This window comes from Pan paniscus, chromosome 4 (assembly GCF_029289425.2).
Source record: "Pan paniscus chromosome 4, NHGRI_mPanPan1-v2.0_pri, whole genome shotgun sequence".
NCBI classification, from domain to species: Eukaryota; Metazoa; Chordata; class Mammalia; order Primates; family Hominidae; genus Pan; species Pan paniscus.
In genome coordinates, this window is record NC_073253.2 from 75,281,753 (window position 1) to 75,309,178 (window position 27,426).

General features: G+C 41.0%; 2 protein-coding genes across 3 annotated transcripts in view; both read left to right on the top strand.

Annotated features, from left to right (window-relative positions):
• PRLR (prolactin receptor) overlaps window positions 1-5,755 on the top strand; it is a 180,451-nt gene extending 174,696 nt beyond the window's left edge. Inside the window, exon 8 of the mRNA XM_034960186.3 lies at window positions 5,681-5,755. Within this exon, the coding sequence (XP_034816077.1) occupies window positions 5,681-5,755 (75 nt within the window). The remainder of the gene's footprint in view (window positions 1-5,680) is intronic.
• A 970-nt stretch (window positions 5,756-6,725) lies between these two features.
• AGXT2 (alanine--glyoxylate aminotransferase 2) overlaps window positions 6,726-27,426 on the top strand; it is a 51,277-nt gene continuing 30,576 nt past the window's right edge. For both annotated transcript variants that reach the window (XM_003806665.5, XM_055112443.2), the window contains exons 1-7: window positions 6,726-7,105; window positions 14,218-14,306; window positions 15,393-15,577; window positions 17,829-17,952; window positions 19,438-19,532; window positions 22,076-22,169; window positions 22,804-22,897. In XM_003806665.5, the coding sequence (XP_003806713.1) occupies window positions 7,018-7,105; window positions 14,218-14,306; window positions 15,393-15,577; window positions 17,829-17,952; window positions 19,438-19,532; window positions 22,076-22,169; window positions 22,804-22,897 (769 nt within the window). In that variant the 5' untranslated portion in view covers window positions 6,726-7,017. The remainder of the gene's footprint in view (window positions 7,106-14,217; window positions 14,307-15,392; window positions 15,578-17,828; window positions 17,953-19,437; window positions 19,533-22,075; window positions 22,170-22,803; window positions 22,898-27,426) is intronic.

Consider the following 27,426-nt stretch of genomic DNA (forward strand, 5'->3'; position numbering starts at 1 on the left):
TCTTCAGCAGTAACTACAATCCTAAAGTTATTACATATCCTTCCCAGCTATTTTTAAAATGCATTCACCTCGTATTTATCTATCCCTAAATAATATGACAAATTACTTTGGTATTTATGAGTTTTGCATAAAAAATAGCAGATATCATTATGCACTTTGATTTTCTTTCATTCGGCATTGGGTTTTTGAGATACAAATAGCTCCAGCTGCTTAGTTTTATACATCTATACAATCTATTAAGCTCCCTATTTATCAACATTTAATTTTCACTGCTTTATGCATACAACTGCTGTGGTTGTATACATATATACAGTTTATTAATCTCCCTATTTATCAACATCTAATTTTCACTGCTTTATGCATATAGCTGCTGTAATTGTATATATACATATAATTTATTAATCTCCCTATTTATCAACATTTAATTTTCATTGCCATAAATGACAAAAGTTGTGTGTATACCACTGCTATAATTTTACACATATATACTATTTATTAATCCCCCTATTTAGCAACATTTGATTTTCACTGCCATAAATGACTATGCAATGAGCATTCCTATGCCGGTCTCACTGGAATATGTGCAAAAGTTTCTCCAAAATATACACCTAGAGGTGGAATTGTTGGGTCATATAAAATGCATATCTTAATATTTCCTAGATACTCACAAATTGCTTCCTCTCCAAAGTAGTTTTACTAATGTGTACCCTTGCCATCAGTGTAGTATTTCCATTTCTCGTCATCTTTATCACTACCTGATGCAGTCAGATATTTTAATGTTTGACAATTCAATGAGCATAAAATGATGCATTGTTATTTTACTTATTTCCCTGATGAATCCATTTGTATCTGAGTAACTCATCCTTTTCCTCCTTATCTTTTATGCCATCTTTGTCATCTTCTGAGTGTCTACATATGCCCAAATGTTAGTCCAGGCTTTTCTGGCCCATTTTTCTGTGTATCTATTCCTGTCCTGGTGCTCCACTGTTTTATTACCATATTTTATACAAAGTCTTGTTATCTGGTATATTAATTCTCACACCACCATACCCTTCTTCAAAATTGTTGTGGCCATTCTTGGCCATTTACTCATCATATGAATTTTCAGATGAGCCTATCGGGTCTCCTAAAAAATTGTGTTGGGAGCTAGATTGAATTTATGTTTTAATGCCAGAAGTTACATCTTTATAATATTGTGCCTCCTAATCTTGAACATGGTATATCACTTCCTTTACATTGGGCTTCAATAAAACTTTACATTATTCTTTATAAATGTTTGCATATGTTTTATTAGATTCATCCCTAGGTACCCTCTCATTGCAACCTCCGCCTCCTGTGTTTAAGTGATTCTCCTGCCTCAGCCTCCCGAGTAGTTAGGATTACAGGCCCACACCACCACACCCAGCTAATTTTGGCATTTTTAGTAGAGACGAGGTTTTGCCATGTTGTGCAGGTTGGTCTCGAATTCCTGACCTCAGGTGATCCGCTGGCCTCAGCCTCCCAAAGTGCTGAGATTACAGGCGTGAGCCACCATGCCCAGTCCCACTGATGTTTTAATACTGATCTTGCATTCTGTAACCTTACTGAACTCTAATTAACATTCTTATAATTTGTAGGTTTTCTTGGATTTTCAATTTTTACAACTGTATCACCACAAACTAACAACACTGTTTCTTCTTTTCCAGTCTTTATACCTCTTATGTCTCTTTCTTGATCTATTTTATTGGGCTTCCAGGACAGTGTTAAATAGAAACGTGTTATGGGCATCCTTTCTTCTTCCTGACTTTAGTGAGAATGCTATGAAAAGTTCACTATTACATATAAGGCATCATGTAGGTGTTGTAGGGGGGAAAGAAAAGCTGCCATTTTGCCCTCCGAGGGTTCACTAAAATTCACTGACAAAAGTTGAATTAATAGGAGAAAAGGCATACAAATTTATTTGATTATAGTTTTATGTGACATGGGAGCCTTCAGAATGAAGACCCAAAGATACAGAGGAAACTGTCCATTTTTATGCTTAGTTTCAACAAAGTACGGACAGCCTTGTAGGAAAATGATTGGACCTAATGCCGACAGACTGAGTGAGAAAACCTAGCAAGGCCTTTCTGTCTAGATTTTTCTTAGCCTCTCTGTGTAGGAATGCCTCTCACCATTCCTTCCTTCTGGGTATGGGGCAGGACCCTCTCTGGAAAGGGGGTCTTATGACCTACAGTCAAACAAGATAGGTCAGGTTATCTACAGTCAGTTTTTACACAGAAAGTCTGGTGTAAAGTTATAGTAATATTTTTAGACTGTAAAGCTGACTTTGGGGCAAGAGGGTTCCAGTTTCCATGACCTGCCTTGGGGAAGTGAGATTCCAGTCTCTATGGCCAGGCTCTCGAGAGAATGAGGGACCAGACAGGAGGGCAGCAGGTCAGAGAGAACTGCTGCTTGGCCCCTACAATTTTTCAGATACCCTTAGTTATGTGAAAGATATGCCTTTATATTTCTAGTTTGCTAACAATTTTTTATCTTAACTGATTTTAAAACTTCTCAAATTTTTTTCTACATCTATTGATATGTTCACATGGCTTTTCTCTGTTAATTAATGTGTAAATTATTACAGAAAATTATTTTAGAGAGTATATTTTAAGGTTAAAGTACCCTTGCATTCTCGAGATGAACCTCACTTATACATGAAGTATTTTTGCAAACATTATTAGGTTCAATTTGCTAAACTTTTATTTAGGATTTTTGCATTAATGAGGTTCATCTTTTTTGCTGCTTAAGATATCGTTTTTGGAGGTGATTTATAAGTAAGGTAAAATCTTCTAGGATTAAGTAAGTTTCTATTTATTATAATTCTATCAGTTTTTGCTTTATATATTTTGAGGCTGTATTATTGGGCGTATATAGATTTAAATGTTCAATCCTCCAAATAAATTATTCTTTTCATTGTTACATACAATCCCCTTTATTTATAATGGTCACGTTTGTCTTAAAACCTATTTTTTCTGATACTGATATTGCTAATTTGGATTTTCCTGGGAGTGGTAATTCTCTGGTAAGTTTCTTTTCATTCCTTTACTTCCTAATTGTTCTGTGTCATTATGTTTTAGGTGTGTCTTTTAAAAACAGCATAAGCTAGATTTTGTTTTCTTCTGGTTGAGAATATTTTCCTTTTGGTAGCTAAACAGTTCTCTCCTTCTCATTTGATGCACCCTTCCTTCATTTTTCTTTTGCAATTTGAATTATTTAAATCAGCCAATTCTGTAATAATCACTATAGTAAGAGGATATAATTAAAGGTCCTTGTAATTAAAGATCCTTGTGAGATAATTCACTGTAACTGAGAGCCCTAAGCTTGGGAACAGCTCTTCCCCCATACAGGAACAATCCCAGTCATAGTGAACCAAACTCTAAGGATTCTCATCTCACTGTGATTGAAAACAATAATTAAGCCTTGATTGTAAAGTTCAAGAGAATGAACAACTAGAAAATCCCAACTGCTAAGAGAAGGGCCTATGCTCAAAAAGATTTTGCCATTTTACCAAAAAGAGATTGAGTTGTATTTTCAGGATCTCCCATTTAAACACAAATCTTCCCCACATAAATGATCTGTCAGTCATTCTACCACATACATTATTGAATAATACTTGAACACTGTATGCCAGGCACTGTGCTAGGTATGCAGTAAGCAGTACGGATGTGCTCTCCCGCCTCTTGGGGATTACAGTCTAGTGGGAAGGCTAAGGTAATCCATGTGTCCCTAGCTTTCTCCAGAATGTTACTTCCTAAAACACAGTAAGTCCAATAATTCTGATGAGACATGTTCAAAGAGTCCTAATAAATAAACAAAAGGACTTTGACCTTGCATTATTTTTCAAGAAAATCAGTTTTCCATGAAATTCTAAGGGTTACAGTATCTGAGCCACATCTTTAAGCAGTTATTCTCTTCTTACACATCTGCTAATCTCTGCACCTCAGTCTGAACACTCTGCACACAGCATTCTTCATAGTCCATTAACTGTGAAATGGAACACCTGTAATATGAAGTTTCATGTAAATTGTATAAATTTATCTGAAATCCTTCCAAAACAATTTCCCTTTCCTTCAATTTCACAACTCCTAAATTAGTTAAGAGAGGGAAAGGATTACTTTGGAAAAGCTGTTAATTATCTTCAGAGCCTTACTGGACTCTATTATTGACAGAAGGCCTGGGGCAGAGCAAAGTTTAGTTGTTACGCTCAGGACTTAACTCATAAATCACTGGTGAACCTGTGTGCAAAAATCCTCCCCGATAATTACTAACATGACAACAGAATTTCCAAGTTTCCCCATTTGTGAAGTATTTTCTTCAAGGAGAAATTTCTATATTTTCCTACCTGATGAAAGGCTTCTCCCCTCCTATTTACCATTTGTGCAAACTGAGATAGTTCTTCATCTTCTCTAGTCTTATGTAAAATGGAGAAAATTATACCTGATCTGCTCAAAGGAGAGAGAAGAGAGACTCAGCAGGTGTCACTTATAACTCAGAAATAATATCTGTTTAATTGGAGTTTTATCTGTGAAGGTAGGGTAGGATCTTGGATTGATATTCCAAATGACTCCTAGGCTGAGAATGAAGCTCTAGAGGCAATCTAAGTTTCCACTTTATCCCAGTTTTCAGATTTTGTGGATATCAGGTAATTCCTCAGAGTTCAAAAGAATAAACATCTTAGAATATAGTTTTGTCCGGCCGGGCGCAGTGGCTCGTGCCTGTAATCCCAGCACTTTGGGAGGCCAAGGCGGGCGGATCACCTGAGGTCAGGAGTTCGAGACCAGCCTCAACATGGAGAAACCCCGTCTCTATTAAAAATACAAAATTAGCTGGGCATGGAGTAGCTGTAATCCCAGCTACTTGGGAGGCTGAGGCAGGAGAATTGCTTGAACCTGGGAGGCGGAGGTTGCGGTGAGCCAAGATCATGCCATTGCACTCCAGCCTGGGCAACAAGAGCGAAACTCTATCTCAACAAAAAAAAAAAAAAAAAAGAATATAGTTTCGTGCAATGTTAGTTTAGTTGAATTATAAATTGATGTCATCTTACTGAGACGCATTTAAAATGTACACACATTTTGACCTAGGAATCCTTCTTCAAGGAACTTATCTGAAGAAAAAAATAATTAGTCAAGTACAGAAAATTCTCTGTCCTAGGATGCTGGAGAAAATATAGCTATCCATCAAAAGGAACTTATTAAATAAAAAATATGAAGTTTCTGAAACAGCATGTGTTTACACAGATAGACACATGTAGAGAAAGATTTCTGAAAGGAAATTTACTGAAATATAATGGTCAGGTTTGTTGTGATCTTTTTCTTTCTTCTTTATGCAATTCTAGGCTTGAGTTTGTTTAACAAAAGTACATATTATGTTATGGTAATCCGAATAATTTATTTTCTTTTTAAATAAAAGGGGTATAACCTCCCACTTTCCCTCTAGAAGTTATTCAGAATGTACTGTTTTTCTTCCCCACTCTAGGTGACCCCTTGATGTTGGGTGCCTCTCATTACAAAAATCACAAATCTTACAGACCAAGAAAAATCTCAAGTCAAGGAAGACTTGCGGTGTTCACAAAGGCAACGTTGACCACAGTCCAGTAGAGCTGAAGAGCATATACCAGACTTCAGGAACTCAACATTTTCTCCCCTCTGTCCAACCACAGGACAGACTGTGCACCCCAGGGAGATGCTGTGTGTCCACTGGCCCCACTGACTTGGATTACTCCTGCAGCACGTGACCAGCCAGCTCATATGATCACTCCCTACTGCCCCCAAAGCAGAATTGACTGGGAGCTGGAAACCCACACAAAAAGGGACAATTATATTGAATGTAACATACTCCCTCTGCTTACCTAGTGCCTTCACCTCCTATGGGCATTTGGAGTAAAAGGTTGTTATGCAGGTGTTTGTGAAGGATGTGGCCAAGTCAGTTGTCTCCCTTACAGGGTGAACCAAGATTAATGATATCTACCCATCGCCACTCCCTCGACCCCCTAGTTGCAATTAACTTTGTCACTGTCCCCTGTAGGCACTGCCATGTAAAGCACGTGGTCCCCATTCTGAAGCAGTGGGAAACCTAGAAGAGATGTACTCTTCGCAACCTGGTTGGATCTTAAAAACATGGTTCTAACTGAAAAGAAAAAAAGACATATTACACATATTTACATAAATTAAAACTGCATTCACCCTAAACAATACACATTTTACAAGAATGCGTTCCAACAAAAGGACATATATAAACATGCTAAATACTTGCTTATGGGGATTGAAGGTAAGGGGAAGCTGGAGTGGGATAAATAGGAATTTAAGAAATAATGAAAATAAGGCACACTAACTCCTTAGCTCTCAACCTTTTGCCTTCCTCAGACACATAAGATGATCCACAGCTGTCCATAACCTTACCTAGCTATTTGGTACTCTCTGCTTTTCTTTGGAATGGCTCCTTCCCCATTGTTTTCTCGTCTCTTTCTCTAAGACCCCTAAAACCAATTTATTTGTTCATTCACTTCATGCATATCTTCCTTTTTGCTCTCTTAGTCACGTACCTCGTTTCTCAATCTCTGACCCCTTCAACCATGTCCTGATCCTTCTCCCACACCCAGCACCACCCTCCTGCAGAGAAAAGTGTACCCGGATGAAACCCCGATGGAATACTAAACTAACAGAACTTGTCAGATGACCTTTGCTTATCTGCCTGTTTTCTTTCCTCTTCCCTTCTGTTCTCTTCTTTTCCTTTCTTTTCTCTCCTCTTCTCTTTCTCCCTCCTACTTTCATTCTCTCTCTACCTCTTTTCCCCACTCTCTTTTTCTCCCCCTTGAAGGCACTGTTACTAGAAATAGAGAGCTCTGGGGCTTGCCTGAAGCCATGGGCAGTCACCACTCCAGGATTCCCCTTTTAGCGCCTCCTCCCCATCTTAATCTCAAAGTCCAGCAGGATAGTGAGCAGTTAGAGCCCGACCTCCAATCTGCTTCTATGGGGGTTGGCTTCCTGAGTGGGAGAAATGACTCTAATCTGGAGACATTTGCTGAGACCCTTGTGCCTGGTCACCTCCGCTCCCAGGATCCTTGAGATGCATCCTTTCCTGAGCCGTAAGTGGAAACCAGGGGGACGTGGGTCAGTAGAGGATCAGCGAGAGGGTAAGGCTTGAGCTCTGAAGGCTGCTGCCTGGGATTCTGGAATGTTAGACCTGGATGAGGTCTTAGAGATGAGGCATGTTTTTGACACACAGGTTCTCACCCTGAGTCAATGCCTCATTTTCATAGCCAATATTTTGTAATGCTCCTTTTTGTTTTGAAATGAAATTCGTGGATAATGAAACCCGACTATACACAATTTCAACATGACGTGCTATCTCAGCTTCAATATTTTTAAAAACCAAAGGAAAGCAATCAAAATAGAGTGTGACTTCAATTTACAGATGCCCAAGGATGATTTCTATTTTTTCTTTTTTGAGACAGGGTCTCCCTCTGTCACCTAGGTTGGAGTACAGTGGTGTGATCATGATTCACTGCAGCCTCGACCTCCAAGGCTCAAATAATTCTCCCACCTCAGCCTCCTGAGTAGCTGGAACTATAGGCACATGCCACCATGCCTAGCTATTTTTCTTTTTTAACTTTTTGTAGACACGGGGTTTTACTATGTTGCTCAAGCTGGTCTCGAACTCCCGGGCTCAAGCAATCTTCTCACTTCAGTCTTTCAAAGTGCTCGGATTGCAGGCCTGAGCCATTGCACCAGGCTAGGATGACTATTTTGAAAGACGTAAAGCATCTGCATGAATTTTCATCATGCCTCTAGGAAGTGAGACCACTCTCTCAATTACCAACAAGTGCTGTGATTCACCCAGAATCATCCAAGCCAGGACTTGACCCCAGGCCCTCCCTATCCACTCAGACTCTCCCCTCTGCAGCAGGAACAGAAAATATGAGGAGATGTGGGGTAACAAGACATTGGTGGCTTTATGAGTGATATCCTATATGCTTGTGATTTTCACATGGCTCTTGTTTCACGAGAGCCTCACCTCCTCCTCAGCAAATTCCCTCGTGCAAACATGAGATTAAGCAACTGTCTGTACATTTATGTGCCTGTGCTTCACAGGCCATAAACAGGTACAGGACACCATTTTACATTCCCCATTGTGACCAACTTTGCCTTCATTTTCTCCTCATCTTTCCCTTTCACCCTCCTTCCTTCCCCTCCTCTTCGCTTTCTTACCCCTGAAAATTGCAGTTTTTTGAAACTTGACACATGCATGATGCTTTAAATGCATTATCTCCTTTTATCTTCAACCAAACTTGTTAGTGAGTACTATTATCTCATTCCACACATGAGGAGACAAGAGAATAAGGAATATCTAAGAAATGTGGTCAAAGGCAGAAACATGTATGTGATAACTTGGGATTCAAAGCCAGGTCTATCTGACTCCGAACTCGAAGAGATTCTACCAGGCCCTGTCTATCCTCCCCTAGTCTTCCAATCCTGTTTGGACTGCTCTTTTCCCTTGGTCATGAGTTTTTTTTTGCCAGAACATCACCTAACTCCAACATTTTCTCAGAAGCAGGTAAAATTATAACCAGTCTTATGCTCAGTGAGGAGGAAATTATGCTGAAAGTACCAGCTGTTGACCTAGCAAGAGAAATGCCCTAGACTGCCCCCTCCCTTTCCCTACCCCAACCTCTGAGCATTGTGGAGCTGCACAGTGGAGCAGCAGGTAACCTAGAAAGGGCAGGTGAGGCCTAGTACCTAGAGATCTTGATCAACTCATTGGGGACGCCTTACCATAGGCCCAGCAAGGACACTACAGGGAAGCAGTCTTGGAAAACCACACCACTGGCCGGGTGCAGTGGCTCACACCTCTAATCCCAGCACTTTGGGAGGCCGAGGCAGGCGGATCATGAGGTCAGGAGATCGAGACCATCCTGGCTAACACGGGGAAACCCTGTCTGTACTAAAAGTACAAAAAATTAGTCAGGTGTGGTGGCAAACGCCTGTAGTTCCAGCTACTCAGGAGGCTGAGGCAGGAGAATGGCTTGAATCCGGGAGTTGGAGCTTGCAGTGAGCGGAGATTGCGCCACTGCACTCCAGCCTGGGCGACAGAGTGAGACTCTGTCTCTCAAAAAAAAAGAAAAAGAAAAAAACCACACTACCTAGACTGAATGCCATCCTCATCACCTGGCCTTGCAAAAACCTTTGGGACTTTTATGTCTACTTTCTTACCTACTCTACCTAGGTCTGTGCCTGCTTGTGCTTGCTCATCCAAACACACACTCACTAACATACATTTATTGAGCACCTGTCATGTGCAATATATACATTCAGGCAAAATATTTGAGCATCTATTATGCACCAGTGCTGCAGACTTATCCACAATAAGCGAGAAAAAGCTCCTGCCCTCTATTCCAGGAAGGAGATAGACATAAATGAATAAGTAAATATGTAAAAATATATATGTGTGTGAATATGTATGTATTTATGTATGTATCCAATAGAGAAACATGCCATGAATAAAACCAAATCTGGAAAGGGAATAGAAAAATATAATGGGGGGAGGGGAGGGGCTGTGATAGGGAGGTCACCATGTTTTAAGTGTTGTTTTATATGCAAAAATAAATAAGTCACAATTCTTGTATAGTATCTACATAGTCACTGTACAATATTCATATGCATAAAATGTTCAGCTTTGTTTACACTTTGATATGCACAATCACTTTGGGCTAACTGTGTATACAAAGTTATGGAAGCAATTTGTTTTCAGTACAAAAGTGTGGAGAAATATCTCAGTGGGGCATTCTTTCCTACAATTAGCTAATGACTGAAATATATAACATTTGCAGGTGGCTGGGGTATGTGCTCCCATGTACCAATTTCCTAATATATGCCTGCTCTCCCACAAAGGAAGGGGGGCACAAAAAGTCATCTATTTGCAGCTGAGATGTTTCTCCATTCCTGCCAAGCCTATTTTAAGAAAACATTTAAAATTTGCCCTAAAGGGGGGCCTCCCATCTACACCCCTCCAGGCAGCCTTGCCACAGTCAGAACTGATTTAACACATGCCAAGGGCCAGGAAGGGTGATCACAGAGAATGCCTCCTCCCGAACGTGCGGAAGAAGACCCACCCACCTCAGAATCAGGAATCGAGCAGTGCTCTTGCTTGTGGACAGCCACAACTGCCCCTGTTTGGCTTCAGCAAGAGGGCATATACTGGAAGGTTATGAAGGAATGGAGGGAAGGAGGGAGGGCAGCTGAAATAATCAACAGGAGGCTGAGGAGGTGGACAGGACCCCACACGCAAAGAAGCCAAGGAAGGCCAGGCAGGAGTAGAGTAACTTCTGGTAGGAACCGCCTCTTAGCAGCTTTGCTTAGCGGATGCAGGCACCTGGCATTCACTGCCATCATCCTTGCACCCAGAGCACGCATGGGACAGAGGGGACCTCCACAGAGAGGGCTGTGAGAGATCATGTCCGGAGCGGATGATACCGAACAGCCATGGTGAGGGTCCTCAGCAGCGTGCTGCAGACTGCGGCCCCATGTGTGAAGAGAAAACGACCACTCTGGAGTCTCCAAGCTGGCAGCTCCAGCTCAGAGAAGCAGAGGAGGAAAAGTTTCTCCACCGACCAGACACTGTCCCTCAGGCGTCCAAACCCCAACACAGCTTCAGCAGGCCTCCATGGGAGGCAGTGTCTCAAACCTCAATATCAGTGAGGGACTTCAAAACTGCCAAGGCCTCGAATTCCATCTGTCACTGACTCCACTCTAAGGTGGATGGAGGATGAAATCTTCCTTTCCTAACTCATTGGCAATCCCAAGTATCAAATGAGATTCCAAATGTGACAAGGTTTTTTTCAAGTTACCTAAGATGCTATACAGAAATGAGATATAATTGGCATTTTGGGCCAGGCTTAGTGGTTCACGCCTGTAATCACAACACTTCCAGAGGCCAAGGCAGACAGATGGCTTGATCTCACGAGTTCGAGACCAGCCTGGGCAATCTGGAGAAACCCAACCTCTACTAAAAATACAAAACACTAGCCGGGTGTGGTGGCATGCACCTATGGTCCCAGCTACTAAGGAGGCTGAGATAGAAGGATCTCTTGAGCCTGAGAGGTAGAGGTTGCAATGAGCAGAGATTCCACCACTGCACTCCATGTAAGACCCCATGTCTATTAAAAGTAGGAAAAGAAAAATAGCTGGGCATGGTGGCTGGTGCCCATGGTTCCAGCTACTCAGGAGGCTGAGGTGGGAGAATTGTTTGAGCCTGGGAGGCCGAGGCTACAGTAAGCCACGCTCACACCACTGTACTCCAGCCTGGGTGACAGAGGGAGATCCTGTCTCAAAAAAGAAAAAAAGAAAGAAATCATCCCTGGGCATCTGTAAATTAAAGCCATACTTTATTTTGAATGCTTTTCTTTGATTTTTAAAATTATTGCAGCTGAGATAGCATGTTATTATTTTCACACATTATATGAGCATTGGGCAACAGAGCCAGACCTGTCTCAGTAATAATAATAATAATTAGCATTTTAATAAATCACCCTGTGTCCACTGCATATTTGCAAATATTTTAGAATCTTTTTTTCATTTTAAACGGTGAGGAAGCCCTTAATAAATACTCCCTCTGGGCTGAAAACTGGTTGTGAATACTGAAAAACTCGTTATCATTACAAAGAGAATTTTCCCTAGAGTTTCCAAATGCCAAAAAAAATTGATTTTTCTCACTTACTTTGCCCAACAGTTTTTGTCATTCGATATTATGATTTTGGGGAAAGAAAACAAAGTTGCAGTGAACTGTCTGCTATAGAACTCTGTGAGAATTAGGCGGCTTGGAAATGAAAGCTCACTAGTTACCCACTTGGCATTTATTGTACAAAAGCGATGCTGTTCTCCAAATTGAATTCCATCTTTCAGTGTCTCAAGTTGCTCATGTGAATTGAAGCGAAAACTGGTGAATTGGATGAAAATCATTAGCTGTCATCTGGTTAGCCTAAAAAGGCACTATCCGATTAGTTAAAACAATAAGACAAAACAAAACAAATACCTATTCAGAAATAGACCTTGGATATAGTTTTATTAATCCTAATCTCATTCATTCCTTCCCCTCCACCTCCATCTCTTACACACACACACACACACACACACACAGAGGTATGCATATGCATATATACACATACACACTTTCCAGGAGCCCCCAAAAAGCTTTATGAACCCTCAACTCTTACATCATCCTCAAAACACAGGCTATTTTGAATAAAAATTGCATGCAGTTATCTAGATAGATTTTCATTTTTTTTCTGGCAAATAATAAAAACCAAAGTCGTTTTATTTCTTTCTGTCCATCAAATATCAACATTATTACTATGATTTTTGAGTTTTAGTTATTTATTAAGAGGAGTGATATGACAGTCAATAGATTTGGAGGTATTATCCAGGTTTATTTCACTTACTGACTCCTATTATTCTTTCTCCTACTTGCTCATTACTGTCTCTATTTCTTCCTTCCTCTTTCTTCTTTCTTTCCTCCTTCTTTCCTTTCTTCCTGTTCTTTCTTCCTTGCAGAATTTCACGTATTTCATTTGAAGCCCTCACTCCACCATCATGTGCTTATGACTTTTGTGAATAAATGAATGAATAAAACTGCCTTGACTGTTTAAAATTTAAGCTTTTCTTTATCAAGTCTTTCTCTCCAACTCCCTTCCCCCTCCAGCCTACTTTCATAAATCCTATAACCTTGGAGTCAAGACAGCTTACAACCTCCTCAATGGGCAACTCCAATTTTACAGATAGAAAAATGAGACTGAAGAAACGAAAGGATTTTTGAATTCTTAGAGACACTCAGAATTTTTTTTCCATCTCAGAAGCATAACTAATGCAGAGAGACACAATGAAAAGCTTTTTAAAAGGTGAAATTCTCAGAAAACTAAAGCTATCAATTTTTTTGGTCCTTTCTATGCATGGATAATCAAAAGTCACTTGCTTTTAAAGTAAGAGCAAATTAATGACATTAGTGATTACTTAGAGCAGAAAAGTGAATGGGATCTCTTTGAAAGAAGATATATTCAGAACCGTTACTTTCCATCTTCATTTAAAAACACAATTGTTCATTATGTTTCTCAGGACTGTGACTTCATAGCCACACAAAGCACTAACATTTCTTTCATGCATTCAAACCTTCATGCTGAGAAAGAGACATAATTTCCTTAGCTCTCTCCACCTATAAAATTATCTTAATGTTGACCTTCAGTCTTCAAAATTAGGAGCATCTTTCCTAGGAGTACTTATAAGGTCTCTAGACAACTCTTCCGGCTCTGATGTTCTGATTCCATTATTCCATCCCACTGCTGCAGGGGGGCCAAAGTCTGTGCTGGCAGGGAAGGGTGGAAATGGCTGAGGAATGAGCAAAACAGACTACTGGGCTAGGAGTCAGAGGAGTTTTGTTCCCGTTCTTCACCTAACTAGCTTGATAACCTTAAACAGATTAATTTACCACTTTACGCTGGTTTCCTTATCTATAAAGTATGCATTTTGACACACACACACACACACACAAATGTAAGGTCCCTCCTAGCTCCAAATATTTAATGAATCTGGTTCAGCTTATCCCTGTTTCATCACAGTCTTGTGTTGGCAGCCTTTTTTTTTTTGTTTTTTGGCGGGGGGAGGTTTTGTCTTCCGGGTCTATTTGCATGTATTTATTAGTCTAGTATATTGTCTAACACCTGCCTCTCCTCATTCCCTACAAGAATGGTCAACAGTCATTAACGCCGTGTGTATTGAGAGCTAACCAGGTACCAGGCACTGGCTACACACTAGAATTCAGGCACTAGGCAGCTTGAAGCCTAAAAAGCACCTCTACTACACAGGATGGACTCCAACAATGCATTGCACTAGCAGAAGTTTTGCCTACTGATGAGAGAATCGACACGGTGAGGGTAACATGGAGAGTTTGCCTAAACTGAGCCTCCCAAGCTTGTGAGGGACTGCAGTAGATTTTTTTTCCAGACTATATTTGAGAAGAACTATTTTTTTCCTCCAGAAAACTCATTATTGAGATACTCAGATTTTAAATCCAAACTAAAAGCTGATTAGCATGATTTTTTAACTAAGAAATAAAATTGTCTAAGCAGTTTTATTTGGATAACTATAGGTGACTTTCACAAACAGACCTATGTCATGCTTAGTTGAGGATTCTAACTCACTTCACTTTCAGTAGGTACTTCCTGGACATCAGTAACCAAGCTCAGTCTTCATACAAAGCCCAGAATGCCTCCATGTGACTTCATGCCTGAAAGATACCAGGTAAGATTCAGGGCTTTAAGAAAACTCAAAGAGGTAGTTTCTCTGGGGAGGTCTCAAATGATTGTTTCCTTAAGAATGACACAAAAATAGCCCTGCTTGCCACTAAACTACCTCATTCCAGATATTGTACCTCTAAGTCATTGGAAGCGTCTGAAACCGTCTTACTCCCTTAATGCTAGTGTATAAATTGGTGTCCATGTGTGAGAGATAGAGACAGAGACAGAGGCAAAGAAAGAGAGTTCAAGAAGCACACTATACATGATAATTAATATATGTATTACAGGGAGATATACACACATCACAAATGTGATGGCACACATAGGCTTTAAAGTAAATGTTGCTCCTGTTTTAACTGACTCATGTGGCCATCTGACCTTCCTGGGTCCTCCAGCAAAAATTATAGTTATATTTTTGTTCTCAGGCTAATAAAAATTCAGCTGGCATTTTCTCTCTCACTTTCTCTCTCTTTCTTTCTTTCTTTCTCTCTCTTTCTTTCTCCCTCTCTCTCTTTCTCCCTCTCTCTCTCTCTCTCTCATGCATGCACATGTGCATGCACACACACACGGCAATTCCTTTATTCTACATGATACTTACAGGTTAGAAATTGTAGAATCAATAGATACTTATGAGGGATCCACAAAGAAGAGAAATACAGGAGAGATATTTTATAAATAAAGATGCAAACACGACTAGCACTTCATTGTATTTTAATTTTTTAAAACACTACCACAACAAAAATGACTTATTAGTTCAGACTTATTGCTTATTAATTCAGACATTTACTTCCGAAGTCTATTTTTTTCATAGTTAAAATCAACTCAGAGCCAAAGCTTTTCATTGCTAGGTAGAAATTCCAGCCCTTTTCTAAAAAGAGATTGAAAGGCTACCAATAATAATTCACCTCCTTAAGAGAAAAGGCTTTAATTTCTTGCAGGGACGATATTGGGTAAGTACACGCACTTTTGAGCCTCTACAGGCCAGCAGCCCTCTTCTCTGTCCACTAGAGAGACTGGGCAGTGTTACTCATAGATTGACTGCTATTGATCTTGTAAGAAGTGTGCGGGTTTAAATCTTGTTTATCTACAGTCCCTTGGCTACAACCGTGTCCTGGAAATCCACAAGGAACATCTTTCTCCTGTGGTGACGGCATATTTCCAGAAACCCCTGCTGCTCCACCAGGGGCACATGGAGTGGCTCTTTGATGCTGAAGGAAACAGATACCTGGATTTCTTTTCCGGGATTGTTACTGTCAGTGTTGGCCACTGCCACCCGTGAGTATCCTTAAAATCTGGAGATTTTTATTCCAAAAGAATGCATGGAAAACAATTATGTTAGTGACTCTGAACTCTTGATTTGCTTATCTTGGTTTAAAAATATCTATGACAGATTGTGGCTGACATACTCCCTGCTATTTCCTGAGTACAAAATCTTGACACTCTTACTTTTCCTTTCTTGACAATGCAAGATTTTGTTATTCTCATGGCACATGTAGTGTGGCATGTACCATGTGACTGGAGTCTTGCTTTGTGTGTTTCTCATTAGCAACAGCTTTCCAAAGAGAGGGGTGCATTCAGGGAAAGGAAGAGAAAGGCAGGCGGCTCTCAGAGAAACACATGACAGACTTGTCAGGCGAGGGATGATGAGAAATGAGAAATAACTTCTAGCCTAGAGAATCTTCTTCATGGCCTCTGCGAGATGGAAGAGGAAAAGAAGAATGATAAGAGACAGATGCAATCCTAGCTGGAAATTTACCTGGAAATGTATGGATCAATTAATCTAGAGATTGTCTGCAGTGTTGACGGTATACTCACCCACACAAATACCCTTGGAGCATTCTTGGTTTCCATGCAGCGCTCTCATTTCATGTCTGTTCTCTCTTTCCTTTAATAATCTGACCAATGCAACCTCACACTAAGTTAGGGGAAAGCAATAAAGCAGCAAGTCTAAAATAAACTGAATAGATGTGGGCCCTTCCATCAAAGCAGGAGGCAAAGAGTTCCCCCTCAGGCAGCTGTCAGGAGGTAAGGAGTGAGTGTGCCTCAGGGGCCCGGCCCTCATCTTTTCCTCCCCTTCACTTCTCCTACCCTCTTCCATCATCACGAGGCCCTAGTCCCATGCAAAGTCACAAGAAGTATCCAAAATAAATTTCAGATGCAATTTCAAACATAGGACAAACATACATGAAACAAGTAGAGAAAATGGAATAGAAAATGAGTTCAAACATTCTCACTGAATCTTCCCAGTAACATTGACAGTCTTCCCTGGAAATGGGAAGCCATCTTTTCTACCCCTCCTGTGACTCTCATATATTTTGCTAAACAATGTTTTTGTCAAGTGTCTCCTCTTTTCAAGAATTTACTGATACTCCACAATTTTCTAAAGTGAGTTTCATGGAACACTGATCACAGGAGTTTCCGTGGAAAAGGGTCGCATGAGAAAATAAGTTTGGGAAACACTTTATATCTCCCTTCTGAAGAGAAACAGTGTACACTAGTCTATTATAGGTACTAAAATGTCTGTAGTAAAGAAATCTGTATAATCTGGTATTTCTCAAAATATTTACCCACTAAATTGATTATTTTCTGACGTGAAAGATATTAACAGCAAATAAAATTGGCATGTAACAAACTGTAGCAATTAATGTCCTTTACAGCAAGTTCAGACATCTTGGTTTGTGTTTTCAAAGCCAAGTCAGGTTCCACAAATCTATCATCCTTAGCCCCTATTATCTCTCAGTATGAACCTTCTAATCCTGTAAGGTTGGCCCAATCTTTCAAAGAATGTGGCTTTATAGTTACAAAATATTCATCCACACTAACCACTGTTCAGACTCAGATATTAGAATCTCCCTGCAGAAAAACTGTTCATCTTAGTCGGACGTGGTAGCATGCACCTATAGTCCCAGCTACGCAGGAGGCTGAGACAGGAGGATCTCTTGAGCCCAGGAATTGAGGCTGCAGTGCACTATGATTGTGCCTGTGAATAGCCACCGCCTTCCAGCCTAGGCAACATAGTGAGAACCCATCCCTTAAGAAAGAAAGAAGGAGGGGAGGAAGGGAGGGAGGGGGGAAGGGAGGAAGGGAGGGAAGAACTACTGATCTGGCATACATGTGCTTGATGAATCTCTTCTTCTTTAGAAAAATAAAATGGAAAGAACTCAGGCTTACAACTAGTCATCTCTTTTTCCAAACTCTTCAAAAGATGGTTAATAAGAAAGCATAGCTAGAAGAAATTCTAAGCCCAAACTTCCTCTTAAACTAGGCATTTCTTTTCTAAAATTCCTTGTAATCAATGAGTCTCCTTTTGAACCCTGCTCTTGGAGAGGAATTCTTTACCTTTTAAGTCAACACATCCCATTTCTGGACACCTCTAGTGGTTAAAGGAGTTTATTCTCATGTGTAAATAAAATCTGCCTCTTGAAGCTCTTTGAGAAAAAACAGTGTATTTGGGTCCAATGACCAGTGTGTGTGCAGGAGGGACGTGGCACGCAGTGCAGGTAACTCTGCTCTACTGCTTATCCAGAAAGGTGAATGCAGTGGCACAAAAGCAGCTCGGCCGCCTGTGGCATACAAGCACCGTCTTCTTCCACCCTCCAATGCATGAATATGCAGAGAAGCTTGCCGCACTTCTTCCTGAGCCTCTTAAGGTACAATGCTCTTCCTGCAGGAGGTGAATGTTATGGGGGAAAAAAAAGGTATGATGCTCCCAGCTCAAAGTGATAGGAGTCTTATGATTCTAGGGGAGCGTCCCTAGGAAGTAGGGACATGGGCAGGGAATTTAGCTCTTCACCATATCTTAGCAGAAATCACTTCCCAGGAGCCGTAGGCCTCCTGATGTTCTCATCTATGTCCTCAAGACGTTTTCATCTCATCGCTCCTTAGCCTTTCTGCAAAGTTATTTGCATTTCTTTTACAAACAGTGAAACCATTTTTAATAAGTGCCATTTGGTTCATTTGGTCCAAAATACACTTAGATATTTTTTTCTACATGAGCTGTTTTTCTGCATCTGAAATGACTGATCTTTTAAATTGAACTAAGATGTTAAAATGTTGGCCAATATTTCCATTTAGACATTAAACGAGTTAATACATGTGAAGAACCTAGAACAATGCTCAGTCCCGAGTGTTATCTATTATTATTTTACCATGTTGTCTACATTACCTAGAATAGATAAAGAAACTTGGAAGAGCTGCAACCTCAGTTCAGCCCTAGATGTTCACAGAAGAGCAGAAGCAGAGAGTCAGCAGAGTCATGAGCACATGCCTTCCAGTCCCTGAGTCTGGAGGGCACAGTTCACTTTCATTCTCCCCATTCTTTTGTCCAGGCTGAGCTGCATTTTTTGTTTACTTGCTTTTTTTTTTTCTTTTTGAGATGGAGTCTCACTCTGTCACCCAGGCTGGAGTGCAATGGCGCAATCTCAGCTCACTGCAATCTCTGCCTCCTGGGTTCAAGCAATTCTCCTGCCTCAGCCTCCCAAGTAGCTGGGATTACAGGTGCCCACCACCACACCTGGCTAATTTTTGTATCTTTAGTAGAGATGGGGTTTCACCATGATGGCCAGGCTGATGTCAAACTCCTGACCTCAAGTGATCCACCCGCCTCAACCTCCCAAAGTGCTGGGATTACAGGCGTGAGCCACCGCACCCGGCTTGTTTACTTGTTTTTTCAACATTCACACACACAGCACAGTCAGGCTGGGACAACCCCCGGAGTTGCAGAGTCAGAGGTCCTGTCTTGCTCCAAGCCTTTAGAATCAGGTGACTGGGTTAGAGTTAGGAGCCAAGAAACCCAATCTTTGGATCTATCAGCTACCTACCACTGCGTGCCCCTCAGCAAGTCTCCTCTCTTGGCATTTTGCAGACCATGAAATAAAGCCATTAAAAGCCCGGAATGTTGCACAGCTGAGACAATCTCTTAGCCATTTTTGTATGTCTAGCACTTAGCGGCTACTGGAGGAAGGGCTATGGAATTCACACTGTGGTTAAATGATGGAACTGCTGGGTAACCCGAGCTGGTCTGAAGGGAACTCTCCTTAATACTCAGGAGCTGGACACCTGCCCTTCAGCAATTTTAAATGAATGGGTAATAAGGAAATAAATTATGAGGCCACGTGTCTTCCTTTCCTCTCCAGGTCATTTTCTTGGTAAACAGTGGCTCAGAAGCCAATGAGCTGGCCATGCTGATGGCCAGGGCGCACTCAAACAACATAGACATCATTTCTTTCAGGTAATCACAACTTGGAATATTCAATTCAGGAAAACTGACTTACCCCCATTCTAAATGTGTATCTTTACATTGTAGCATGGAGTGGGAGAGAGGTTTTCTCGGGGATATTTTTCTAATTGTTAAGTTTTAAGGAAGGATAGGTCAATTGAATTTTATGACAGGATAACACCATTCAAGTTAGTCTGATACAAGAGAGGGGGCCCCAACTGGTCACAGCCAGCTTGAAGTCCTCATTATATCATAGATCCTCCTGTGGGCTTAAAGAGAAACCCACATGACAGTTTTTTAACTTCGAAGATGTGGCGGGGACCACACCATATACCAAGTGGTAAATGACTGTTCCCCACCTTAGAAGATCAAGGCTCTACCAAAAAATACCAGCCTATTTTAATTTCTGCTTATGATAAGGAGCTGTCCACTGATTTCATAGTGCCAGCTGCACCCATTTTTTACCTTTTATTCTCCTTAAGTTCAGAGGATGCACATATAACTCTGTATATTTCTGCTCCTTTCAGTGACTTTTGAGCACTGATATTAGATTAATTAATAAACCCTTAATGGCTACATTAGCACTAAAAATAATAGAAAACTACGCATTTTGCTTACAGTTGCCTCCCTTGGGTAATTGTATACAGCACATTTAAACAGACTCCTGTAAAGTTAATGTAAAAGACAGGAGTGGCTTATGGTAAAAGTTGATGGAATGAATAAACAGTTGCATTTTTTTTTATTATTATACTTTAAGTTTTAGGGTACATGTGCACAATGTGCAGGTTAGTTACATATGTATACATGTGCCATGCTGGTGCGCTGCACCCACTAACTCGTCATCTAGCATTACGTATATCTCCCAATGCTATCCCTCCCCCCTCCCCCCACCCCACCACAGTCCCCAGAGTGTGATATTCCCCTTCCTGTGTCCATGTGATCTCATTGTTCAATTCCCACCTATGAGTGAGAATATGCGGTGTTTGGTTTTTTGTTCTTGCGATAGTTTACTGACAATGATGATTTCCAATTTCATCCATGTCCCTACAAAGGACATGAACTCATCATTTTTTATGGCTGCATAGTATTCCATGGTGTATATGTGCCACATTTTCTTAATCCAGTCTATCATTGTTGGACATTTGGGTTGGTTCCAACTCTTTGCTATTGTGAATAATGCCACAATAAACATACGTGTGCATGTGTCTTTATAGCAGCATGATTTATAGTCATTTGGGTATATACCCAGTAATGGGATGGCTGGGTCAAATGGTATTTCTAGTTCTAGATCCCTGAGGAATCGCCACACTGACTTTCACAATGGTTGAACTAGTTTACAGTCCCACCAACAGTGTAAAAGTGTTCCTATTTCTCCACATCCTCTCCAGCACCTGTTGTTTCCTGACTTTTTAATGATTGCCATTCTAACTGGTGTGAGATGGTATCTCATAGTGGTTTTGATTTGCATTTCTTTGATGGCCAGTGATGATGAGCATTTTTTCATGTGTTTTTTGGCTGCATAAATGTCTTCTTTTGAGAAGTGTCTGTTCGTATCCTTCGCCCACTTTTTGATGGGGTTGTTTGTTTTTTTCTTGTAACAGTTGCATTTTTAAGCTGTCTGGTCATAATTTCTGTGTGAATTCAAAAGAAGATTTTATTTAATCCTTATGACAGCACACTCAATACTGCACATTCCATATCAAATGAGCATGCAGTTACTACAGGAATAAGAAATATGGCAATAAAGAATTGTGATTGATGTATTACCTAAATGACATTCCAGAATATGTATGTCGAGGTAAGTATTAAGTAGTCATGGTACTACCAGGGTTCAACACACATTTTGTCTCCTTTTTCAAGATACATTAGGTCGGTGCAAAAGTAATTGAGATTTCTGCCATTAAAAGTAATGGCAAAAACCACAATTACTTTTGCACCGACCTAATACAACCATTGTTTTGAATAGTCTTAACGGTCCTAAATCCTTGTTTAAAGGTGATTTTGATATGGGAAATTGTTAGAACTCATTTGAAGCTTACACTGATGATTAGGAGCATTTATACTAAATATGACTGTTTCACGTTCAAAAGAAACAAAACCTGTGTTTCTTAGATGGAGAATAAGGTGATTTATAAGGTGTGTAAGTCCCTAAAGATATTGAACAACAGGTATATCATAGGAAAAAATATTTGGCTTCCCAAAGCGACTACTTCAAAGACTGGTATTCATTGAACATATAATTTCTGGTATGTTGTTGCTAAAAGATGAGTCTCATTACTATGGAATAATAGAGTAGGGAAGGTCCTAAGATCGGAGTTCTTGGACAAATGTTCTCCAAAATTCCTTTCACAGTTTCAAATCTATGTTTTCTAACAACAGTTAGAAAAGACTATTAAGTACATTGACCCGACATAAGCTTAGATGTGTTCTTAGAAATCAGAGGTGAATGCGAATGATGTTCTATTTCATCTTCATAGCCTTCCTGGGTTTTCTCTTTTGTCCTACTCAGTGGACCAGGAACTTGACCCCATCCTCCTGTTGTTTATTCTCTGCAGAGGAGCCTACCATGGATGCAGTCCTTACACACTTGGCTTGACAAACGTAGGGACCTACAAGATGGAACTCCCTGGTGGGACAGGTTGCCAACCAGTGAGTTTGGAGATTTTTCTCTTGTTTCTTTAAAGACCGCTGGGTATGTGAAGTAGTTGATCAGGTTTTCCTGGTATAAGGATTAGAAACTAATATAAAGCCTGTCATTAATCAGGGGCTCAATTTGACCTAATTGAATTGGAGATCACTTGAGGACACCATTAGAAAGGCCTTCCAAGTCTGAGTAATAATTAATGACAGAGTTTTAAAATGTATTTTGCTTTTAAATAAAATCAAGTAAACTGCAAGGCTCTGAGAATCTTGAATGCACAAAACTTCTATGCAGTCATCACTGTACTCACCTTCTGTTCCCACTTACTGTACCCACATTTTCAGCATCTGAATCAGATACCTAATTATTCTTATTCTTTCAGGTGCCCTTACCCACTGCACCCTTGAGCAAGCTGTTTCCAGGCTAACATTGAAATCAATTTCCTTTGTAGAGGGCCCACATAGCTGATTTCTAAGAAAAATTTATCTCTTCAAAGCAGATCCTTCCATTTTCATCTTAAGTGGGGGAAGAATGAGGGAGGAAAACTAAGAAGCCCTCTTGTCTTGATGGCAGCCATAGGCTACCCTAACTTGGCTGTCTTGTGTTCATGCTTTGCCACACTCCTTCTTTTGTCATTTGCAGACAATGTGTCCAGATGTTTTTCGTGGCCCTTGGGGAGGAAGCCACTGTCGAGATTCTCCAGTGCAAACAATCAGGAAGTGCAGCTGTGCACCAGGTCTGACTGGGCAAGGGGGGTGCCAGTGGAGTGTTGGAAGTTGAAAGGGACACGAATAAAGGCAGACCCATCCCTGAGGGAACAATTGAATTTGAAAACATGGAAAAGGGAAAAGCCAGAGGAAGCAAAACTGGAAAGTAACCAAGTTATTCCTCATTGAATCAATGCTTATGTCTGCTATCACTTCACTCTCAGACCATCTGTCTGGCCATGTAGGAAAAGCATCTCACGCTATCAGAGCCAAGCTTAAAAAAATGACTATCAGCTGGTACTTGATTCAAGGCATTCTATTAGCTCTATTATAATAGCAATAGCTCTGGTGTCAATTTTAAAAGAAAACAAGCTGGGCGTGGTGGCATGCCTGTAGTCCCAGCTACTCGGGAGGCTGAGGTGGGAGGATTACTTGAGCTGAGGAAGTCGAGGCTGCAGTGATTCATGATTATGCCACTGCACTCCAGCCTGCATGAAAGAGAAAGCCCTGGCGGGGCATGGTGGCTGACAGCTATAATCCCAGCACTTTGGGAGGTTGAGGCGGGCAGATCACCTGAGGTCGGGAGTTTGAGACCAGCTGGCCAACATGGTGAAACGGTGTCTCTACTAAAAATACAAAAATTAGCTAGGCATGGTAGTGTGCATCTATAATCCCAGCTACTCAGGAGGCTGAGGCTCAAGAATCACTTGAACCTGCGAGGCAGAGTTTGCAGTGAACTGAGATAACGCCACTGCACTCCAACCTGGGCAACAGAGCAAGACTCCATCTCAAAAAAAATTTAAAAAAAAGCAAGATCCCATCTCTAAAATGAAAAAAAAAAAAACAAGAAATCAAGATGGGTGGGATTATTAACCCATACCAGTGGAAAGAGGGAAAATAATGCTTTTGGCAATCTCAAAACTCCAGTCAAAAAGTTCTCCAGGGACTGCCAGCCAAAATGAGAGCATCCGTCAAACAAAACACAAGGCTGCCCTTCCTACAGGCTGCTGACAACCCTGGCAAAAGTTTTAAAGGCTTTCTCACAAGGAGAACTTCCATTTACCAATCACATTTTTATTCTCATTCTTTACCTATGCTTAACAGGAGGGAGAGGAGGCAGGAAACATCATCTGTTCCTTGCTAATCAACAAGCCCTGCCTCTGATTTGTCATCACAACCTTTTGAATAGCCGCTCCTTAGTACTTCTGAAGGAAATAACTAAATGCTTCAGCCCAGTGATTTTTAATGGAATAGTATGAATCACTGGGTTGAGAGGAAAAATACAAAACAGAAGTCTTAAAAACCAGCTCTGAAAGGAAAAAAATTCACCATCGTCTTAAAATTCAGATGACATAATAGCAAAATGGAGGTAAGAGAATGAAAGAGTAAGTAGTGAAAGAAGACAAGATGTCACGCTCATGGAATTTAAAACCAGAAGGAAATGTAAAGCTATAAACCAACTCTCCACTTTAAACATCAGGAAAGCCAGTTTCACATGGAGGAGACTGGAGAGCTAAGATTTGACCCCAGGTCTTCTGACTCCAAAGCCAGTGCTCCCAATTCCTATAGCCATCCTCATCCACACTGATGTACCGTCAAGATAAACCCAAGCTGAAAAAGCGTTCCTATTCCACAGGCTAGGACTGAGGAGCTGCATGAAGTCAAGAGATGGATTCCACTCTCAGCCCTGGCATGGTTCAGCTATGAGCAAAAGCTTCACCTTTTGCTTCAGTTTTCTCATTTGTAAAACAGAGACAGCAATATCTGGCTGCTGCCAACACCATCACGGCACTTCATGAGATGAGGCACGGAGAACTTTTGTAGAGAAAAACAGACCATAGCAATGCCTGGTAAAGCCGTATTTGAATATTGCATCTGTAAGGCATCAAGAACTAAAATCAGTTCGATGCACCTCCCAGACCCTGGTCTGACTGCAAAACCACCAGCACAGAGCCTAGTAGATGGAAGCACTAAAAGGTGGTCATTTCCTTCTTTTCCTGCTATATGTTCCTCTTTCCACATAGAAGAGAGACAAGCCTACTACAAGGCCTTCTATAGGACTACTTAAGCCAATTTGACAATACCAGAAATCCATGGTCATCTCTCTAGTGGCATCTAGAGGCTAAATGATAGTGACAGGCGTACATTTCTGCTCTGAACTGTTGCCTTTGGCATATCTGAAGTCGGTTGTTTTCTTTTTTATTTATGTATTGTTTTTTTGAGACAAAGTCTCACTCTTGTCCCCCAGACTGGAGTGCAATGGCGCGATCTCGGCTCACTGCAACCTCCGCCTCCCGGGTTCAAGCGATTCTCCTGCCTCAGCTTCCCGAGTAGCGGGGATTACAGGTGCCTGCTACCACGCCCAGCTAATTTTTGTATTTTTAGTAGAGACCGGGCTTCACCATTTTGGCCAGGCTGGTCTCGAACTCCTGACTTCAGGTGATCCGCCCGCCTTGGCCTCCCAAAGTGCTGGGATTACATGCGTGAGCCACCGTGCCCGGCCAGCTGTTTTCTTAACTCACGTCTTCAAGGGACAAGACTATTTATGGAATCTTTGAACAGGATTGGAATACAAAAGAAAGACCCCGGTCTCCTTCACTGCCTTTAGGACCTGGGAAGGGTTTGGTCTTTGCTGTAAAACTGGAATATTCATATATGTTTACAAAAGCATCCAAACATGTACAGTTCTTTGACTATAGATGTTGCCTGTTCTCAATTCCTCTTAACCTATTGATAGGAATACCTTAAGAGGAATTGAGGCACCAACCATGGTAGAGATTTTTCTCATCTCAGAAATATGTCATCCCTCCCAACAGAGGCAGGGGGCCATTTTGTGAGTCTAATCTAGATGTTTATGTGGTATATTTATTTGTCCTACTCCATCTACCTCCCAGGATTTTTTTCCCCAGGGGTTCATTCCAGGCCCTGAGTTTCAGGTGTAACCCATGATGAGATTCACTCCTCATCACCTACTGCCCCCACAATGTTCCAAACCTCGTACTGATCATGTCATTCTTCTTCTTTTGAAAGGCAAGTTTTGTTTTTCCTAAAAATTGTAGTTCTTTCTTGGCTCCTCACTCAGCTTAACTCTTTCTGTACCACTAGCTGGAATAAATTCTTCCTTCGTCATCCTGTTGTAGTATCCAACAGAACATCCTGTCTCCACCCCCTTGGGGTTTTCCTCCTGCCAAGCCTCTGCAGAAGTGGCCTAACCTAGGGTTACATCAATGAGTCAATGCAGCTAGTGCGAAATAAAGTAAAAAGCTCATCACAGTCAATGACTCTCTCATCGCTGAGCATGTGGGCAGAGAGGGAAAAAAGTCATGAAAGGTCTAGCATAGGTTCAAGCAAAACCTTTTGGTTTGTTTCTGCCCAAATTTAAGCTCCACTCTTTGATTTCTCCAGTTACAAATCGGCTTGTTAAATTTCCAAATTACGTCTCTTGAACATAGGTCTGATCCATCTTTTAGGGTCATCTGAAGCTGTTTTCTCTTCCTTTCCCAATAAAAACGGGAAATTTCTGTCTCTAGAGGCATAGATTTATTTGTCTACTATGTTCTTCTCATCAAAACAACACAAGTGATGCCAAAAACATATTTTGAGGGTTTGGTATACTTGTCATTACTTCCTTTCTCACACCCTTAACCTCCAACCTCCAGCTAACCAAAGATATCAGGTACCTCTGTCAATCAAACTTTTCTGAATATCACATGTAATCTAAAAACATGTTTGGGGCCAGCTGGTATTTCCTCACTTTTAATGAAGAGCTGAGGTATAAAATTCGGTTTTGATGGTGATTGCAGAAGGTTTCTGTTCCTTCTGTCTAGCACCGTGGAGACAGCACTGCATCCATGCCTCTAAGCAAGCACTGGGATGGTAGGTGGGGAGCCCTGTCCCACACTGCTTTCACTGTCACTCGGGTTGAGGCTTTCCATCCCGTCCACATCTTTCTCTGCACTCCTTTGGTCATCTATGGATATAAATTTAAGTTCAGAGACTGCATGGTGCTGTTTAGAACCAAATAACAGGTGTGGATAAAAATTCTGAAGATTCAGTCATGTATGGATACAGTTGATCTGGGACCTTTGTTATTCCAGAGTAGAAGAATTTCTGTCTCTCTCTCTCTCTCTCTCTCTCACCTTTCCTGCTTCCTTGGTGATTCCCACTTTCAATTCTGACACACAGATGAAGGCTTCTGGAGCTTGGGCAAACCAGCTGGGCAATCTTCCCACTCATCTCTAGTCCTCTCCCATCCACAGGATTTCATGCCTGTGTGTCTGTGTGGTGAGGCTTGCAGCTAGTGAAGCATGGCAGAAATGTTTCTAGTATCTTTAAGCAGGATGAGAAAGTAGACATGGTTAGTACTAAGAAAACTGAGCTGGATGGACAGCTAGTACTGGTAACATGACAGCCTGGGTTTTCTCCAGTGGAAAACAACTAAAAAATCCTGGATAAAATGAAATGCATTCCCTTCAAAGCATGGATACAAGAAAGCAGGAATTCTCAGAAACGCAAATAGATCATTACGGCACTGCAGCCAGCTTTGACCCTGAGAGAA